General features: G+C 40.9%; 1 protein-coding gene across 1 annotated transcript in view; it reads right to left on the reverse strand.

Annotated features, from left to right (window-relative positions):
* The window catches only part of LOC142708459 (MAP/microtubule affinity-regulating kinase 4-like), a gene marked incomplete at its 3' end in the record, with an annotated part of 44,717 nt that extends 22,221 nt beyond the window's left edge, over nt 1-22,496 (reverse strand). The window contains 3 exon segments of the mRNA XM_075848384.1: nt 17,181-17,240; nt 17,415-17,609; nt 22,129-22,496. Of these exon segments, the coding sequence (XP_075704499.1) occupies nt 17,181-17,240; nt 17,415-17,609; nt 22,129-22,170 (297 nt within the window).
* Nucleotides 22,497-22,741: the final 245 nt, after the last annotated feature.

The raw sequence follows: 22,741 nt of genomic DNA on the forward strand, positions 1-22,741 counted from the left end.
TATAGTCTATGTGGTAGATGTACAGTATATATAGTCTATGTGGTAGATGTCTCCTGTACAGTAGATATAGTCTATGTGGTAGATGTCTCCTGTACAGTATATATAGTCTATGCGGTAGATGTCTCCTGTACAGTATATATAGTCTATGTGGTGTATGTCTCCTGTACAGTATATATAGTCTATGTGGTGGATGTCTCCTGTACAGTATATATAGTCTATGTGGTAGATGTCTCCTGTACAGTATATATAGTCTATGTGGTAGATGTACAGTATATATAGTCTATGTGGTAGATGTCTCCTGTACAGTATATATAGTCTATGTGGTAGATGTCTCCTGTACAGTATATATAGGCTATGTGGTAGATGTACAGTATATATAGTCTATGCGGTAGATGTCTCCTGTACAGTATATATAGTCTATGTGGTAGATGTCTCCTGTACAGTATATATAGGCTATGTGGTAGATGTACAGTATATATAGTCTATGTGGTAGATGTGTCCTGTACAGTATATATAGTCTATGTGGTAGATGTACAGTATATATAGTCTATGTGGTAGATGTGTCCTGTACAGTATATATAGTCTATGTGGTATATGTGTCCTGTACAGTATATATAGTCTATGTGGTAGATGTGTCCTGTACAGTATCTATAGTCTGTGGTAGATGTACAGTATATATAGTCTATGTGGTAGATGTGTCCTGTACAGTATATATAGTCTATGTGGTAGATGTCTCCTGTACAGTATATACAGTCTATGCGGTAGATGTGTCCTGTACAGTATATATAGTCTATGTGGTAGATGTACAGTATATATAGTCTATGCGGTAGATGTCTCCTGTACAGTATATACAGTCTATGCGGTAGATGTGTCCTGTACAGTATATATAGTCTATGTGGTAGATGTCTCCTGTACAGTATATATAGTCTATGTGGTAGATGTCTCCTGTACAGTATAGTCTATGTGGTAGATGTCTCCTGTACAGTATATAAAGTCTATGTGGTAGATGTACAGTATATATAGTCTATGTGGTAGATGTACAGTATATATAGTCTATGCGGTAGATGTACAGTATATATAGTCTATGCGGTAGATGTACAGTATATATAGTCTATGTGGTAGATGTCTCCTGTACAGTATATATAGTCTATGCGGTAGATGTACAGTATATATAGTCTATGTGGTAGATGTCTCCTGTACAGTATATATAGTCTATGTGCTAGATGTCTCCTGTACAGTATATATAGTATATGTGGTAGATGTGTCCTGTACAGTATATATAGTCTATGTGGTAGATGTGTCCTGTACAGTATATATAGTCTATGCGGTAGAGGTCTCCTGTACAGTATATATAGTCTATGTGGTAGATGTGTCCTGTACAGTATATATAGTCTATGTGGTAGATGTCTCCTGTACAGTATATAAAGTCTATGTGGTAGATGTACAGTATATATAGTCTATGTGGTAGATGTACAGTATATATAGTCTATGTGGTAGATGTCTCCTGTACAGTATATATAGTCTATGCGGTAGAGGTCTCCTGTACAGTATATATAGTCTATGTGGTAGATGTGTCCTGTACAGTATATATAGTCTATGTGGTAGATGTCTCCTGTACAGTATATAAAGTCTATGTGGTAGATGTACAGTATATATAGTCTATGTGGTAGATGTCTCCTGTACAGTATATATAGTCTATGTGGTAGATGTCTCCTGTACAGTATATATAGTCTATGTGGTAGATGTACAGTATATATAGTCTATGTGGTAGATGTACAGTATATATAGTCTATGCGGTAGATGTACAGTATATATAGTCTATGTGGTAGATGTCTCCTGCACAGTATATATAGTCTATGTGGTAGATGTGTCCTGTACAGTATATATAGTCTATGCGGTAGAGGTCTCCTGTACAGTATATATAGTCTATGTGGTAGAGTTCTCCTGTACAGTATATATAGTCTATGTGGTAGATGTCTCCTGTACAGTATATATAGTCTATGTGGTGTTTGTCTCCTGTACAGTATATATAGTCTATGCAGTAGATGTACAGTATATATAGTATATGTGGTGGATGTCTCCTGTACAGTATATATAGTCTATGAGGTAGATGTGTCCTGTACAGTATATATAGTCTATGTGGTAGATGTACAGTATATATAGTCTATGCGGTAGATGTCTCCTGTAAAGTATATATAGTCTATGAGGTAGATGTGTCCTGTACAGTATATATAGTCTATGTGGTAGATGTCTCCTGTACAGTATATATAGTCTATGTGGTAGATGTCTCCTGTACAGTATATATAGTATATGTGGTAGATGTACAGTATATATAGTCTATGTGGTGGATGTGTCCTGTACAGTATATATAGTATATGTGGTAGATGTGTCCTGTACAGTATATATAGTCTATGTGGTAGATGTCTCCTGTACAGTATATATAGTATATGTGGTAGATGTACAGTATATATAGTCTATGTGGTAGATGTACAGTATATATAGTCTATGCGGTAGATGTGTCCTGTACAGTATATATAGTCTATGTGGTAGATGTACAGTATATATAGTCTATGTGGTAGATGTCTCCTGTACAGTATATATAGTCTATGTGGTAGATGTACAGTATATATAGTCTATGTGGTAGATGTCTCCTGTACAGTATATATAGTCTATGTGGTAGATGTCTCCTGTACAGTATATAGTCTATGTGGTAGATGTACAGTATATATAGTCTATGCGGTAGATGTGTCCTGTACAGTATATATAGTCTATGAGGTAGATGTACAGTATATATAGTCTATGCGGTAGATGTCTCCTGTACAGTATATAGTCTATGTGGTAGATGTACAGTATATATAGTCTATGCGGTAGATGTGTCCTGTACAGTATATATAGTCTATGAGGTAGATGTACAGTATATATAGTCTATGCGGTAGATGTCTCCTGTACAGTATATAGTCTATGTGGTAGATGTACAGTATATATAGTCTATGCGGTAGATGTGTCCTGTACAGTATATATAGTCTATGAGGTAGATGTACAGTATATATAGTCTATGCGGTAGATGTGTCCTGTACAGTATATATAGTCTATGTGGTAGATGTCTCCTGTACAGTATATATAGTCTATGTGGTAGATGTCTCCTGTACAGTATATATAGTCTATGCGGTAGATGTGTCCTGTACAGTATATATAGTCTATGTGGTAGATGTACAGTATATATAGTCTATGCGGTAGATGTGTCCTGTACAGTATATATAGTCTATGAGGTAGATGTACAGTATATATAGTCTATGCGGTAGATGTGTCCTGTACAGTATATATTGTCTATGTGGTAGATGTCTCCTGTACAGTATATATAGTCTATGCGGTAGATGTGGCCTGTACAGTATATATAGTCTATGAGGTAGATGTACAGTATATATAGTCTATGCGGTAGATGTGTCCTGTACAGTATATATATATATATATATATATATATATATATATATATATATATAGTCTATGTGGTAGATGTCTCCTGTGCAGTATATATAGTCGATGTGGTAGATGTCTCCTGTACAGTATATATAGTCTATGTGGTAGATGTACAGTATATATAGTCTATGTGTTAGATGTACAGTATATATAGTCTATGTGGTAGGTGTGTCCTGTACAGTATATATATTCTATGTGTTAGATGTACAGTATATATAGTCTATGTGGTAGATGTCTCCTGTACAGTATATATAGTCTATGTGGTAGATGTCTCCTGTACAGTATATATAGTCTATGTGGTGGATGTCTGCTGTACAGTATATATAGTCTATGTGGTAGATGTACAGTATATATAGTCTATGTGGTAGATGTACAGTATATATAGTCTATGTGGTAGATGTACAGTATATATAGTCTATGCGGTAGATGTACAGTATATATAGTCTATGCGGTTGATGTCTCCTGTACAGTATATATAGTCTATGCGGTAGATGTCTCCTGTGCAGTATATATAGTCTATGTGGTGGATGTGTCCTGTACAGTATATATAGTCTATGTGGTAGATGTCTCCTGTACAGTATATATAGTCTATGTGGTAGATGTCTCCTGTACAGTATATATAGTCTATGTGGTAGATGTACAGTATATATAGTCTATGTGGTAGAGGTCTCCTGTACAGTATATATAGTCTATGTGGTGTATGTCTCCTGTACAGTATATATAGTCTATGTGGTAGATGTACAGTATATATAGTCTTATGTGGTGGATGTCTCCTGTACAGTATATATAGTCTATGTGGTAAATGTCTCCTGTACAGTATATATAGTCTATGTGGTGGATGTACAGTATATATAGTCTATGTGGTGGATGTACAGTATATATAGTCTATGTGGTAGATGTGTCCTGTACAGTATATATAGTCTATGTGGTGTATGTCTCCTGTACAGTATATATAGTCTATGTGGTAGATGTGTCCTGTACAGTATATATAGACTATGTGGTAGATGTCTCCTGTACAGTATATATAGTCTATGTGGTAGATGTCTCCTGTACAGTATATATAGTCTATGTGGTGGATGTCTCCTGTACAGTATATATAGTCTATGCGGTAGATGTCTCCTGTACAGTATATATAGTCTATGTGGTGTATGTCTCCTGTACAGTATATATAGTCTATGTGGTGTATGTCTCCTGTACAGTATATATAGTCTATGTGGTAGATGTCTCCTGTACAGTATATATAGTCTATGTGGTAGATGTGTCCTGTACAGTATATATAGTCTATGTGGTAGATGTCTCCTGTACAGTATATATAGTCTATGTGGTAGATGTGTCCTGTACAGTATATATAGACTATGTGGTAGATGTCTCCTGTACAGTATATATAGTCTATGTGGTAGATGTGTCCTGTACAGTATATATATAGTCTATGTGGTATATGTACAGTGTATATAGTCTATGTGGTGGATGTCTCCTGTACAGTATATATAGTCTATGTGGTAGATGTACAGTATATATAGTCTATGTGGTGGATGTCTCCTGTACAGTATATATAGTCTATGTGGTAGATGTCTCCTGTACAGTATATATAGTCTATGTGGTAGATGTCTCCTGTACAGTATATATAGTCTATGTGGTAGATGTCTCCTGTACAGTATATATAGTCTATGTGGTAGATGTCTCCTGTACAGTATATATAGTCTATGTGGTAGATGTCTCCTGTACAGTATATATAGTCTATGTGGTAGATGTACAGTATATATAGTCTAGGTGGTAGATGTCTCCTGTACAGTATATATAGTCTATGTGGTAGATGTCTCCTGTACAGTATATATAGTCTATGTGGTAGATGTACAGTATATATAGTCTATGTGGTGGATGTCTCCTGTAAAGTATATATAGTCTATGTGGTAGATGTGTCCTGTACAGTATATATAGTCTATGCGGTAGATGTGTCCTGTACAGTATATATAGTCTATGTGGTAGATGTACAGTATATATAGTCTAGGTGGTAGATGTCTCCTGTACAGTATATATAGTCTATGCGGTTGATGTCTCCTGTACAGTATATATAGTCTATGCGGTTGATGTCTCCTGTACAGTATATATAGTCTATGCGGTAGATGTCTCCTGTACAGTATATATAGTCTATGTGGTAGATGTCTCCTGTACAGTATATATAGTCTATGTGGTAGATGTCTCCTGTACAGTATATATAGTCTATGTGGTAGATGTACAGTATATATAGTCTATGTGGTAGATGTCTCCTGTACAGTATATATAGTCTATGTGGTAGATGTACAGTATATATAGTCTATGCGGTAGATGTCTCCTGTACAGTATATATAGTCTATGTGGTAGATGTACAGTATATATAGTCTATGCGGTAGATGTGTCCTGTACAGTACATATAGTCTATGTGGTGGATGTCTCCTGTACAGTATATATAGTCTATGTGGTAGATGTACAGTATATATAGTCAATGTGGTAGATGTACAGTATATATAGTCTATGTGGTAGATGTACAGTATATATAGTCTATGAGGTAGATGTACAGTATATATAGTCTATGTGGTAGATGTACAGTATATATAGTCTATGCGGTAGATGTCTCCTGTACAGTATATAGTCTATGTGGTAGATGTACAGTATATATAGTCTATGCGGTAGATGTGTCCTGTACAGTATATATAGTCTATGAGGTAGATGTACAGTATATATAGTCTATGCGGTAGATGTGTCCTGTACAGTATATATAGTCTATGTGGTAGATGTCTCCTGTACAGTATATATAGTCTATGTGGTAGATGTCTCCTGTACAGTATATATAGTCTATGCGGTAGATGTGTCCTGTACAGTATATATAGTCTATGTGGTAGATGTACAGTATATATAGTCTATGCGGTAGATGTGTCCTGTACAGTATATATAGTCTATGAGGTAGATGTACAGTATATATAGTCTATGTGGTAGATGTCTCCTGTACAGTATATATAGTCTATGTGGTAGATGTCTCCTGTACAGTATATATAGTCTATGCGGTAGATGTGGCCTGTACAGTATATATAGTCTATGAGGTAGATGTACAGTATATATAGTCTATGCGGTAGATGTGTCCTGTACAGTATATATATATATATATATATATATATATATATATATATATATATATATATAGTCTATGTGGTAGATGTCTCCTGTGCAGTATATATAGTCGATGTGGTAGATGTCTCCTGTACAGTATATATAGTCTATGTGGTAGATGTACAGTATATATAGTCTATGTGGTAGGTGTGTCCTGTACAGTATATATATTCTATGTGGTAGATGTACAGTATATATAGTCTATGTGGTAGATGTGTCCTGTACAGTATATATAGTCTATGTGGTAGAGGTGTCCTGTACAGTATATATAGTCTATGTGGTAGAGGTCTCCTGTACAGTATATATAGTCTATGTGGTAGATGTACAGTATATATAGTCTATGTGTTAGATGTACAGTATATATAGTCTATGTGGTAGATGTCTCCTGTACAGTATATATAGTCTATGTGGTAGATGTCTCCTGTACAGTATATATAGTCTATGTGGTGGATGTCTGCTGTACAGTATATATAGTCTATGTGGTGGATGTCTGCTGTACAGTATATATAGTCTATGTGGTAGATGTACAGTATATATAGTCTATGTGGTAGATGTACAGTATATATAGTCTATGCGGTAGATGTACAGTATATATAGTCTATGCGGTAGATGTACAGTATATATAGTCTATGCGGTAGATGTCTCCTGTGCAGTATATATAGTCTATGTGGTGGATGTGTCCTGTACAGTATATATAGTCTATGTGGTAGATGTCTCCTGTACAGTATATATAGTCTATGTGGTAGATGTACAGTATATATATAGTCTATGTGGTAGAGGTCTCCTGTACAGTATATATAGTCTATGTGGTGTATGTCTCCTGTACAGTATATATAGTCTATGTGGTAGATGTACAGTATATATAGTCTTATGTGGTGGATGTCTCCTGTACAGTATATATAGTCTATGTGGTAAATGTCTCCTGTACAGTACATATAGTCTATGTGGTGGATGTACAGTATATATAGTCTATGTGGTAGATGTGTCCTGTACAGTATATATAGTCTATGTGGTGTATGTCTCCTGTACAGTATATATAGTCTATGTGGTAGATGTGTCCTGTACAGTATATATAGACTATGTGGTAGATGTCTCCTGTACAGTATATATAGTCTATGTGGTGTATGTCTCCTGTACAGTATATATAGTCTATGTGGTGGATGTCTCCTGTACAGTATATATAGTCTATGCGGTAGATGTCTCCTGTACAGTATATATAGTCTATGTGGTGTATGTCTCCTGTACAGTATATATAGTCTATGTGGTGGATGTGTCCTGTACAGTATATATAGTCTATGTGGTAGATGTGTCCTGTACAGTATATATAGTCTATGTGGTAGATGTCTCCTGTACAGTATATATAGTCTATGTGGTAGATGTGTCCTGTACAGTATATATAGACTATGTGGTAGATGTCTCCTGTACAGTATATATAGTCTATGTGGTAGATGTGTCCTGTACAGTATATATAGTCTATGTGGTAGATGTACAGTATATATAGTCTATGTGGTAGATGTCTCCTGTACAGTATATATAGTCTATGTGGTAGATGTACAGTGTATATAGTCTATGTGGTGGATGTCTCCTGTACAGTATATATAGTCTATGTGGTAGATGTACAGTATATATAGTCTATGTGGTGGATGTCTCCTGTACAGTATATATAGTTTATGTGGTAGATGTCTCCTGTACAGTATATATAGTCTATGTGGTAGATGTCTCCTGTACAGTATATATAGTCTATGTGGTAGATGTCTCCTGTACAGTATATATAGTCTATGTGGTAGATGTACAGTATATATAGTCTAGGTGGTAGATGTCTCCTGTACAGTATATATAGTCTATGTGGTAGATGTCTCCTGTACAGTATATATAGTCTATGTGGTAGATGTACAGTATATATAGTCTATGTGGTGGATGTCTCCTGTACAGTATATATAGTCTATGTGGTAGATGTCTCCTGTACAGTATATATAGTCTATGTGGTAGATGTCTCCTGTACAGTATATATAGTCTATGTGGTAGATGTCTCCTGCACAGTATATATAGTCTATGTGGTAGATGTGTCCTGTACAGTATATATAGTCTATGTGGTAGATGTACAGTATATATAGTCTAGGTGGTAGATGTCTCCTGTACAGTATATATAGTCTATGCGGTTGATGTCTCCTGTACAGTATATATAGTCTATGCGGTTGATGTCTCCTGTACAGTATATATAGTCTATGCGGTAGATGTCTCCTGTACAGTATATATAGTCTATGTGGTAGATGTCTCCTGTACAGTATATATAGTCTATGTGGTAGATGTACAGTATATATAGTCTATGCGGTTGATGTACAGTATATATAGTCTATGCGGTTGATGTCTCCTGTACAGTATATATAGTCTATGCGGTAGATGTCTCCTGTACAGTATATATAGTCTATGCGGTAGATGTCTCCTGTACAGTATATATAGTCTATGTGGTAGATGTCTCCTGTACAGTATATATAGTCTATGCGGTAGATGTACAGTATATATAGTCTATGTGGTAGATGTACAGTAGATATAGTCTATGTGGTGGATGTGTCCTGTACAGTAGATATAGTCTATGCGGTAGATGTGTCCTGTACAGTATATATAGTCTATGTGGTAGATGTGTCCTGTACAGTATATATAGTCTATGCGGTAGATGTCTCCTGTACAGTATATATAGTCTATGTGGTAGATGTCTCCTGTACAGTAGATATAGTCTATGTGGTAGATGTACAGTATATATAGTCTATGTGGTAGATGTCTCCTGTACAGTATATATAGTCTATGTGGTAGATGTCTCCTGTACAGTATATATAGTCTATGCGGTAGATGTCTCCTGTACAGTATATATAGTCTATGTGGTAGATGTCTCCTGTACAGTATATATAGTCTATGTGGTAGATGTCTCCTGTACAGTATATATAGTCTATGTGGTAGATGTACAGTATATATAGTCTATGTGGTAGATGTCTCCTGTACAGTATATATAGTCTATGTGGTAGATGTACAGTGTATATAGTCTATGTGGTGGATGTCTCCTGTACAGTATATATAGTCTATGTGGTAGATGTACAGTATATATAGTCTATGTGGTAGATGTCTCCTGTACAGTATATATAGTCTATGTGGTAGATGTACAGTGTATATAGTCTATGTGGTGGATGTCTCCTGTACAGTATATATAGTCTATGTGGTAGATGTACAGTATATATAGTCTATGTGGTGGATGTCTCCTGTACAGTATATATAGTCTATGTGGTAGATGTCTCCTGTACAGTATATATAGTCTATGTGGTAGATGTCTCCTGTACAGTATATATAGTCTATGTGGTAGATGTGTCCTGTACAGTATATATAGTCTATGTGGTAGATGTACAGTATATATAGTCTAGGTGGTAGATGTCTCCTGTACAGTATATATAGTCTATGTGGTAGATGTACAGTATATATAGTCTATGTGGTGGATGTCTCCTGTACAGTATATATAGTCTATGTGGTAGATGTCTCCTGTACAGTATATATAGTCTATGTGGTAGATGTCTCCTGTACAGTATATATAGTCTATGTGGTAGATGTCTCCTGTACAGTATATATAGTCTATGTGGTAGATGTCTCCTGCACAGTATATATAGTCTATGTGGTAGATGTGTCCTGTACAGTATATATAGTCTATGTGGTAGATGTACAGTATATATAGTCTAGGTGGTAGATGTCTCCTGTACAGTATATATAGTCTATGCGGTTGATGTCTCCTGTACAGTATATATAGTCTATGCGGTTGATGTCTCCTGTACAGTATATATAGTCTATGCGGTAGATGTCTCCTGTACAGTATATATAGTCTATGTGGTAGATGTCTCCTGTACAGTATATATAGTCTATGTGGTAGATGTACAGTATATATAGTCTATGCGGTTGATGTACAGTATATATAGTCTATGCGGTTGATGTCTCCTGTACAGTATATATAGTCTATGCGGTAGATGTCTCCTGTACAGTATATATAGTCTATGCGGTAGATGTCTCCTGTACAGTATATATAGTCTATGTGGTAGATGTCTCCTGTACAGTATATATAGTCTATGCGGTAGATGTACAGTATATATAGTCTATGCGGTAGATGTACAGTATATATAGTCTATGTGGTAGATGTACAGTAGATATAGTCTATGCGGTAGATGTGTCCTGTACAGTATATATAGTCTATGTGGTAGATGTGTCCTGTACAGTATATATAGTCTATGTGGTAGATGTCTCCTGTACAGTATATATAGTCTATGTGGTAGATGTCTCCTGTACAGTAGATATAGTCTATGTGGTAGATGTCTCCTGTACAGTATATATAGTCTATGTGGTAGATGTCTCCTGTACAGTATATATAGTCTATGTGGTAGATGTACAGTATATATAGTCTATGTGGTAGATGTCTCCTGTACAGTATATATAGTCTATGTGGTAGATGTCTCCTGTACAGTATATATAGTCTATGCGGTTGATGTCTCCTGTACAGTATATATAGTCTATGCGGTAGATGTCTCCTGTACAGTATATATAGTCTATGTGGTAGATGTCTCCTGTACAGTATATATAGTCTATGTGGTGGATGTGTCCTGTACAGTATATATAGTCTATGCAGTAGATGTCTCCTGTACAGTATATATAGTCTATGTGGTAGATGTCTCCTGTACAGTATATATAGTCTATGTGGTAGATGTCTCCTGTACAGTATATATATAGTCTATGCGGTAGATGTCTCCTGTACAGTATATATAGTCTATGTGGTAGATGTACAGTATATATAGTCTATGTGGTAGATGTCTCCTGTACAGTATATATAGTCTATGTGGTAGATGTGTCCTGTACAGTATATATAGGCTATGTGGTAGATGTACAGTATATATAGTCTATGTGGTAGATGTGTCCTGTACAGTATATATAGGCTATGTGGTAGATGTACAGTATATATAGTCTATGTGGTAGATGTCTCCTGTACAGTATATATAGTCTATGTGGTAGATGTACAGTATATATAGACTATGTGGTGTATGTCTCCTGTACAGTATATATAGTCTATGCGGTAGATGTCTCCTGTACAGTATATATAGTCTATGTGGTGGATGTCTCCTGTACAGTATATATAGTCTATGTGGTAGATGTGTCCTGTACAGTATATATAGTCTATGTGGTATATGTACAGTATATATAGTCTATGTGGTAGATGTCTCCTGTACAGTATATATAGTCTATGCGGTAGATGTCTCCTGTACAGTATATATAGTCTATGTGGTAAATGTCTCCTGTACAGTATATATAGTCTATGTGGTAGATGTACAGTATATATAGTCTATGTGGTAGATGTCTCCTGTACAGTATATATAGTCTATGCGGTAGATGTGTCCTGTACAGTATATATAGTCTATGTGGTAGAAGTACAGTATATATAGTCTATGTGGTAGATGTGTCCTGTACAGTATATATAGTCTATGTGGTAGATGTACAGTATATATAGTCTATGTGGTAGATGTGTCCTGTACAGTATATATAGTCTATGCGGTAGATGTGTCCTGTACAGTATATATAGTCTATGTGGTAGATGTACAGTATATATAGTCTTTGTGGTAGATGTACAGTATATATAGTCTATGTGGTAGATGTCTCCTGTACAGTATACATAGTCTATGTGGTGGATGTCTCCTGTACAGTATATATAGTCTATGTGGTGGATGTCTCCTGTACAGTATATATAGTCTATGTGGTGGATGTCTCCTGTACAGTATATATAGTCTATGTGGTAGATGTACAGTATATATAGTCTATGTGGTAAATGTCTCCTGTACAGTATATATAGTCTATGTGGTAGATGTACAGTATATATAGTCTATGTGGTAAATGTCTCCTGTACAGTATATATAGTCTATGTGGTAGATGTACAGTATATATAGTCTATGTGGTGTATGTCTCCTGTACAGTATATATAGTCTATGTGGTGGATGTCTCCTGTACAGTATATATAGTCTATGTGGTAGATGTCTCCTGTACAGTATATATAGTCTATGTGGTAGATGTCTCCTGTACAGTATATTAGTCTATGTGGTAAATGTCTCCTGTACAGTATATATAGTCTATGTGGTAGATGTACAGTATATATAGTCTATGTGGTGGATGTCTCCTGTACAGTATATATAGTCTATGTGGTGTATGTCTCCTGTACAGTATATATAGTCTATGTGGTAGATGTCTCCTGTACAGTATATATAGTCTATGTGGTAGATGTCTCCTGTACAGTATATATAGTCTATGTGGTAGATGTCTCCTGTACAGTATATATAGTCTATGTGGTAGATGTACAGTATATATAGACTATGTGGTGTATGTCTCCTGTACAGTATATATAGTCTATGCGGTAGATGTCTCCTGTACAGTATATATAGTCTATGAGGTAGAGGTCTCCTGTACAGTATATATAGTCTATGTGGTAGATGTACAGTATATATAGTCTATGTGGTGGATGTCTCCTGTACAGTATATATAGTCTATGTGGTGTATGTCTCCTGTACAGTATATATAGTCTATGTGGTAGATGTCTCCTGTACAGTATATATAGTCTATGTGGTAGATGTCTCCTGTACAGTATATATAGTCTATGTGGTAGATGTCTCCTGTACAGTATATATAGTCTATGTGGTAGATGTACAGTATATATAGTCTATGTGGTAGATGTCTCCTGTACAGTATATATAGTCTATGAGGTAGATGTCTCCTGTACAGTATATATAGTCTATGTGGTAGATGTACAGTATATATAGTCTATGTGGTAGATGTACAGTATATATAGTCTATGTGGTAGATGTACAGTATATATAGTCTATGTGGTAGATGTGTCCTGTACAGTATATATAGTCTATGTGGTAGATGTACAGTATATATAGTCTATGCGGTAGATGTACAGTATATATAGTCTATGTGGTAGATGTGTCCTGTACAGTAGATATAGTCTATGTGGTAGATGTCTCCTGTACAGTATATATAGTCTATGTGGTAGATGTACAGTATATATAGTCTATGTGGTAGATGTACAGTATATATAGTCTATGCGGTAGATGTACAGTATATATAGTCTATGTGGTAGATGTCTCCTGTACAGTATATATAGTCTATGTGGTAGATGTACAGTATATATAGTCTATGTGGTAGATGTACAGTATATATAGTCTATGCGGTAGATGTCTCCTGTACAGTAGATATAGTCTATGTGGTAGATGTGTCCTGTACAGTATATATAGTCTATGCGGTAGATGTACAGTATATATAGTCTATGCGGTAGATGTCTCCTGTACAGTATATATAGTCTATGTGGTAGATGTACAGTATATATAGTATATGTGGTAGATGTCTCCTGTACAGTATATATAGTCTATGTGGTAGATGTCTCCTGTACAGTATATATAGTCTATGTGGTAGATGTCTCCTGTACAGTATATATAGTATATGTGGTAGATGTACAGTATATATAGTCTATGTGGTAGATGTCTCCTGTACAGTATATATAGTCTATGCGGTAGATGTCTCCTGTACAGTATATATAGTCTATGTGGTAGATGTACAGTATATATAGTCTATGTGGTGTATGTCTCCTGTACAGTATATATAGTCTATGTGGTGGATGTGTCCTGTACAGTATATATAGTCTATGTGGTGTATGTCTCCTGTACAGTATATATAGTCTATGTGGTAGATGTCTCCTGTACAGTATATATAGTCTATGTGGTAGATGTCTCCTGTACAGTATATATAGTCTATGTGGTAGATGTCTCCTGTACAGTATATATAGTCTATGTGGTAGATGTACAGTATATATAGTCTATGTGGTAGATGTCTCCTGTACAGTATATATAGTCTATGAGGTAGATGTCTCCTGTACAGTATATATAGTCTATGTGGTAGATGTACAGTATATATAGTCTATGTGGTAGATGTACAGTATATATAGTCTATGTGGTAGATGTACAGTATATATAGTCTATGTGGTAGATGTGTCCTGTACAGTATATATAGTCTATGTGGTAGATGTACAGTATATATAGTCTATGCGGTAGATGTACAGTATATATAGTCTATGTGGTAGATGTGTCCTGTACAGTAGATATAGTCTATGTGGTAGATGTCTCCTGTACAGTATATATAGTCTATGTGGTAGATGTACAGTATATATAGTCTATGTGGTAGATGTACAGTATATATAGTCTATGCGGTAGATGTACAGTATATATAGTCTATGTGGTAGATGTCTCCTGTACAGTATATATAGTCTATGTGGTAGATGTACAGTATATATAGTCTATGTGGTAGATGTACAGTATATATAGTCTATGCGGTAGATGTCTCCTGTACAGTAGATATAGTCTATGTGGTAGATGTGTCCTGTACAGTATATATAGTCTATGTGGTAGATGTACAGTATATATAGTCTATGCGGTAGATGTCTCCTGTACAGTATATATAGTCTATGTGGTAGATGTACAGTATATATAGTATATGTGGTAGATGTCTCCTGTACAGTATATATAGTCTATGTGGTAGATGTCTCCTGTACAGTATATATAGTCTATGTGGTAGATGTCTCCTGTACAGTATATATAGTATATGTGGTAGATGTCTCCTGTACAGTATATATAGTCTATGTGGTAGATGTCTCCTGTACAGTATATATAGTATATGTGGTAGATGTCTCCTGTACAGTATATATAGTCTATGTGGTAGATGTACAGTATATATAGTCTATGTGGTAGATGTCTCCTGTACAGTATATATAGTCTATGCGGTAGATGTCTCCTGTACAGTATATATAGTCTATGTGGTAGATGTACAGTATATATAGTCTATGTGGTGTATGTCTCCTGTACAGTATATATAGTCTATGTGGTGGATGTGTCCTGTACAGTATATATAGTCTATGTGGTGGATGTGTCCTGTACAGTATATATAGTCTATGTGGTGGATGTGTCCTGTACAGTATATATAGTCTATGCAGTAGATGTACAGTATATATAGTATATGTGGTGGATGTCTCCTGTACAGTATATATAGTCTATGAGGTAGATGTGTCCTGTACAGTATATATAGTCTATGTGGTAGATGTACAGTATATATAGTCTATGCGGTAGATGTCTCCTGTAAAGTATATATAGTCTATGAGGTAGATGTGTCCTGTACAGTATATATAGTCTATGTGGTAGATGTCTCCTGTACAGTATATATAGTCTATGTGGTAGATGTCTCCTGTACAGTATATATAGTATATGTGGTAGATGTACAGTATATATAGTCTATGTGGTAGATGTCTCCTGTACAGTATATATAGTCTATGCGGTAGATGTCTCCTGTACAGTATATATAGTCTATGCGGTAGATGTCTCCTGTACAGTATATATAGTCTATGTGGTAGATGTACAGTATATATAGTCTATGTGGTAGATGTACAGTATATATAGTCTATGCGGTAGATGTCTCCTGTACAGTATATATAGTCTATGTGGTAGATGTACAGTATATATAGTCTATGCGGTAGATGTCTCCTGTACAGTATATATAGTCTATGTGGTAGATGTGTCCTGTACTGGTACACGGGCGGCTCCCCCGCCTCCCACCGGTACACGGGCGGCTCCCCCGCCTCCCACCGGTACACGGGCGGCTCCCCCGCCTCTCACCGGTACACGGGCGGCTCCCCCGCCTCTCACCGGTACACGGGCGGCTCCCCCGCCTCTTACTGGTACACAGACGGCCCCCCCGCCTCCCACCGGTACACAGGCAAGATGCCGAGGATCCCCCACACTTCAGTGCCATGACAGAGCGGCCCGCCGCTATTACTACAACAAGCGCTCGTCTCCACAGTATTCCCAGCGCGGTGAAGAGCCTGGAGAAGGTCGGATGGACTGAAACGTTGCACTCTGCCACTGGCATCAAAAACCAAATAAAAAATAACCTTTTATTTCAAATCGTTGTGCCGGATACTTTATGTCATACTCATTCTCCACACTGAGGCGCCAATCTAATATTCTCCCCTACATTCCGTTATTACAAACTTGCTGTTGTTGGATCCTGTGGGAGTTATAATCCCAGTAGTAAACAGGCCACCATGCAGGAATTCACCCAATGCTCCGGCTACAACGTACTCCGCTGCTGTACTACAACTCCCAACAGGAGTTCCATGTACAGGAGGCGTTCAGTAACCGATCAGTCGTGATGAGTGACTGTTCTCATCGTCACCATCACGGGGCGAGAGATTGATAAGAGCAGCCAATCAAAGGCCAGCTTTCATCTTCTCTACTCTGCTGGAAAACAAAACGTGGCCTCTGATTGGTTACTGTGGACAGTACTCTGCCGCTCACAGACCGTTCTGACACTCCGGGCCCCCTGCGCACTTGGCCTCAGCAGGAGAGTTCCCATAATCCTTTACTTTGCTCCATCTACTGTCCTGTATTATCACCCTCTGCATGACCGTGTTTTATGAGCTCTGCTACATGAGATCCCCCTCCCCCCACGTCTCACCTTCTGGAGGCTGCTGGGTTCAGCTGAGTTTTATCAATGATCTTTATAGCGACCTGAAGAAAGAAAAAGGATGTAAGAGCGGAGCGGTGATCACGTAACACGCCAAGCACATGCCAGGCACACGCCAAGCACACGCCAGGCACACGCCAGGAACACGCCAGGAACACACCAGGGAACACACCAGGAACACACCAGGAACACCACCAGGAACACACCAGGCCTCTCACCTCTCTCCCAGTAAGGACATGTCTCCCTAGCTTCACTTTAGCAAAGTTGCCCTTGCCGATCGTCCTCAGTAGCCGGTAGTTGCCCACATGAGGCTCGTCAGGGGCGGAGCTCCGGGATCGGGCCCCAGGAGGGCGGGCTGGCCACGAGGAGGAGGAGGAGGTAGTTGAGCCTTTCTCGGAGCGGGTGGAGCCAGTCTACAAAAACAAAATAAAGCAGCGGGTGTCAGGTGCGGAGACTATAAATATCACAAATTATCCTCCCCCGACCGTCAGCGACGACCCCCCCTTATTAATGAACGACCCCTCCTCACATGATAATCACTCACTTCTAATAACAAAACGGAGGACGCTCCCCCCACCAAAATCATGAAGACCCCACAATACAAACACCCCCGCCAGAACCATGAAGAACCCACAATACAAACACACCCACCAGAACCATGAAGACCCCCAATACAAACACACCCACCAGAACCATGAAGACCCTCACCACAGCAAGCTAAGACACCCCAATACAGACAATGCCCCCACCAGAACCATGAAGACCCCCAATACAGACAACACCTCCACCAAAACCATGAAGACACCCCAATACAGACAATGCCCCCACCAGAACCATGAAGACCCCCAATACAGACAACACCTCCACCAAAACATGAAGACCCCCCAATACAGACAACACCCCCACCAGAACCATGAAGACCCCCCAATACAGACACCTCCACCAAAAGCATGAAGACCCTCACCACAGCAAGCTAAGACCCCCCAATACAGACAACGCCCACGCCAGAACCATGAAGACCCTCACCAGAGCAAGCTAAGACCCTCCAATACAGACAAAGCCCCTGCCAGAACCATGAGACCCCCCAATACAGACAACGCCCCCACCAGAAACATGAAAACCCCCCAATACAGACAACGCCCCCACCAGAAACATGAAAACCCCCCAATACAGACAACGCCCCCACCAGAAACATGAAAACCCCCCCAATACAGACAACGCCCCCACCAGAAACATGAAAACCCCCCAATACAGACAACGCCCCCACCAGAAACATGAAAACCCCCCCAATACAGACAACGCCCCCGCCAGAACCATGAAGACCCCCCAATACAGACAACGCCTCCGCCAAAACCATGAAGACCCCCCAATACAGACAACGCCCCCGCCAGAACCATGAAGACCCCCCAATACAGACAACACCCCCGCCAGAACCATGAAGACCCCCAATACAGACAACACCCCGGCCAGAAACATGAAGACCCCCCATACAGACAACGCCCCCGCCAGAACCATGAAGACCCCCCAATACAGACAACGGCCCCCGCCAGAACCATGAAGACCCCCAATACAGACAACGCCCCCACAAGAACCCATGAAGACCCCCCAATACAGACAACACCTCCACCAAAACCATGAAGACCCTCACCCACAGCAAGTTGAGACCCCAATATAGAGATGAGGACCTCCCACTACACAGATATGAGGACCCCCCCACTACACAGATATGAGGACCCCCCCACTACACAGATATGAGGACCCCCACTACAGAGATATGAGGACCCCCACTACAGATATGAGGACCCCCACTACACAGATATGAGGACCCTCCACTACAGAGATATGAGGACCCCCCCACTACACAGATATGAGGACCCCCACTACACAGATATGAGGACCCCCCACTACACAGATATAAGGACCCCCACTACACAGATATGAGGACCCCCCACTACACAGATATGAGGACCCCCCCACTACACAGATATAAGGACCCCCACTACACAGATATGAGGACCCCCCCACTACACAGATATGAGGACCCCCCCACTACACAGATATAAGGACCCCCACTACACAGATATGAGGACCCCCCACTACACAGATATGAGGACCCCCCACTACACAGATATGAGCACCCCCCACTACACAGATATGAGGACCCCCACTACACAGATATGAGGACCCCCACTACACAGATATGAGGACCCCCACTACACAGATATGAGGACCCCCACTACAGATATGAGGACCCCCCCACTACACAGATATGAGGACCCCCACTACACAGATATGAGGACCCCCCACTACACAGATATGAGGACCCCTACTAGAGATATGAGGACCCCCCACTACACAGATATGAGGACCCCCACTACACAGATATGAGGACCTCCACTACAGAGATATGAGGACCCCCCACTACACAGATATGAGGACCCCCACTACACAGATATGAGGACCTCCCACTACACAGATATGAGGACCCCCCACTACACAGATATGAGGACCCCCACTACAGAGATATGAGGACCCCCCACTACACAGATATGAGGACCCCCCACTACACAGATATGAGGACCCTCCACTACACAGATATGAGGACCCTCCACTACACAGATATGAGGACCCCCCCACTACACAGATATGAGGACCCCCCACTACACAGATATGAGGGCCCCCACTACACAGATATGAGGACCCCCACTACACAGATATGAGGACCCCCACTACACAGATATGAGGACCCCCACTACACAGATATGAGGACCCCCCACTACACAGATATGAGGACAACGCCCCCACAAGAACCATGAAGACCCCCAATACAGACAACACCTCCACCAAAACCATGAAGACCCTCACCACAGCAAGTTGAGACCCCCAAATATAGAGATGAGGGCCCCCACTACACAGATATGAGGACCTCCCACTACACAGATATGAGGACCCCCCCACTACACAGATATGAGGACCCCCCCACTACACAGATATGAGGACCCCCACTACAGAGATATGAGGACCCCACTACAGAGATATGAGGACCCCCCACTACAGAGATATGAGGACCCCCCACTACACAGATATGAGGACCTCCCCCACTACACAGATATGAGGACCCCCCACTACAGAGATATGAGGACCCTCCACTACACAGATATGAGGACCCCCCCACTACACAGATATGAGGACCCCCACTACACAGATATGAGGACCCCCCCACTACACAGATATGAGGACCCCCCCACTACACAGATATGAGGACCCCCCACTACACAGATATGAGGACCCCCACTACACAGATATGAGGACCCCCCACTACACAGATATGAGGACCCCCACTACACAGATACGAGGACCCCACTACACAGATACGAGGACCCCCACTACACAGATACGAGGACCCCCACTACACAGATACGAGGACCCCCACTACACAGATACGAGGACCCCCACTACACAGATACGAGGACCCCCCACTACACAGATACGAGGCCCCCCCACTACACAGATACGAGGACCCCCCACTACACAGATACGAGGACCCCCCCACTACACAGATACGAGGACCCCCACTACACAGATACGAGGACCTCCACTACACAGATATGAGGACCCCCACTACACAGATATGAGACCCCCCACTACACAGATATGAGGACCCCCCACTACACAGATATGAGCACCCCCCACTACACAGATACGAGGACCTCCACTACACAGATACGAGGACCCCCACTACACAGATACGAGGACCCCCACTACACAGATACGAGGACCCCCCACTACACAGATACGAGGACCCCCCACTACACAGATACGAGGACCCCCCACTACACAGATACGAGGACCCCACACTACACAGATACGAGGACCCCACTACACAGATACGAGGACCCCCACTACACAGATACGAGGACCCCCACTACACAGATACGAGGACCCCCCACTACACAGATATGAGGACCCCCCACTACACAGAAATGAGGACCCCCACTACACAGATATGAGGACCCCCCACTACACAGAAATGAGGACCCCCACTACACAGATATGAGGACCTCCACTACACAGATATGAGGACCTCACTACACAGATATGAGGACCCCACTACACAGATATGAGGACCCCCACTACACAGATATGAGGACCCCCACTACACAGATATGAGGACCCCCACTACACAGATATGAGGACCCCCACTACACAGATATGAGGACCCCCCACTACACAGATATGAGGACCCCCACTACACAGATATGAGGACCTCCACTATACAGATATGAGGACCCCCCACTACACAGATATGAGGACCCCCACTACACAGATATGAGGACCCCCCACTACACAGATATGAGGACCCCCACTACACAGATATGAGGACCCCCCACTACACAGATATGAGGACCCCCCACTACACAGATATGAGGACCCCCACTACACAGATATGAGGACCTCCCCCACTACACAGATATGAGGACCCCCCACTACACAGATATGAGGACCCCCACTACACAGATATGAGGACCTCCCACTACACAGATATGAGGACCCCCACTACACAGATATGAGGACCCCCCACTACACAGATATGAGGACCCCCCACTACACAGATATGAGGACCCCCCACTACACAGATATGAGGACCCCCCACTACACAGATATGAGGACCCCCACTACACAGATATGAGGACCCCCCACTACACAGATATGAGGACCCCCCACTACAGAGATATGAGGACCCCCCACTACACAGATATGAGGACCCCCACTACACAGATATGAGGACCCCCACTACACAGATATGAGGACCCCCAGATGATGATGATTATTATTGTCCCCCTCCCCCCACCGCAAATGGGAAATTGAAAGGGAAACGTGCGACCCCCATTAATGCCACCCGACATGACGGCTCCGGGTCACCGCACTCACCGGGTCACTTATCCTCTCACTGCCGGCGGAAGCACGAGACATGTTCAGGCCAGAAGAGACGGCTCCAGTGTCAGTGAGACATCACAGCATTCCGCTGCACTCTACCGGGCTGTGAGGAGGATGGGGGTGATGGTGAGGAGGATGCGGGTGATGGTGAGGAGGATGCGGTTGCCTCCTCAGCAGTCAGCGGCTCTCCTCATCACCCGCCCGGCGCTGCAGTCTCTTTCTCTCCCTGTCTCCGGACGTCTCTGAGGCCTGAGCGCTCCCACCTGCGCGTTTACTCCCTGGCTGTCTCTAGCTGTCTCTCCATGGTGCCTGGCAGCTGTCTCTCAGGGCGTGGTCATCCCGGGCTGCCCCTCCCCCTCCTGCCTCTTAAACAGACAGCGCCACAAATCCCCACAATTAATGAGAGGAGGAGCCAAAACCGGAGGGGAGGGGCGACAAGAGACCACTAAGGAGGTCTGTATATCTGTATATAGAGCCCGGCACAGGAGGGGTTAATAATCTGTATATAGAGCCCGGCACAGGAGGGGTTAATAGTCGGTATGTAGATCCCGGCACAGAAGGGGTTAATGGTCGGTATGTAGATCCCGGCACAGGAGGGGTTAATATC

The sequence above is a fragment of the Rhinoderma darwinii genome, unplaced genomic scaffold (assembly GCF_050947455.1).
Source record: "Rhinoderma darwinii isolate aRhiDar2 unplaced genomic scaffold, aRhiDar2.hap1 Scaffold_3922, whole genome shotgun sequence".
Classification (NCBI taxonomy): Eukaryota; Metazoa; Chordata; class Amphibia; order Anura; family Rhinodermatidae; genus Rhinoderma; species Rhinoderma darwinii.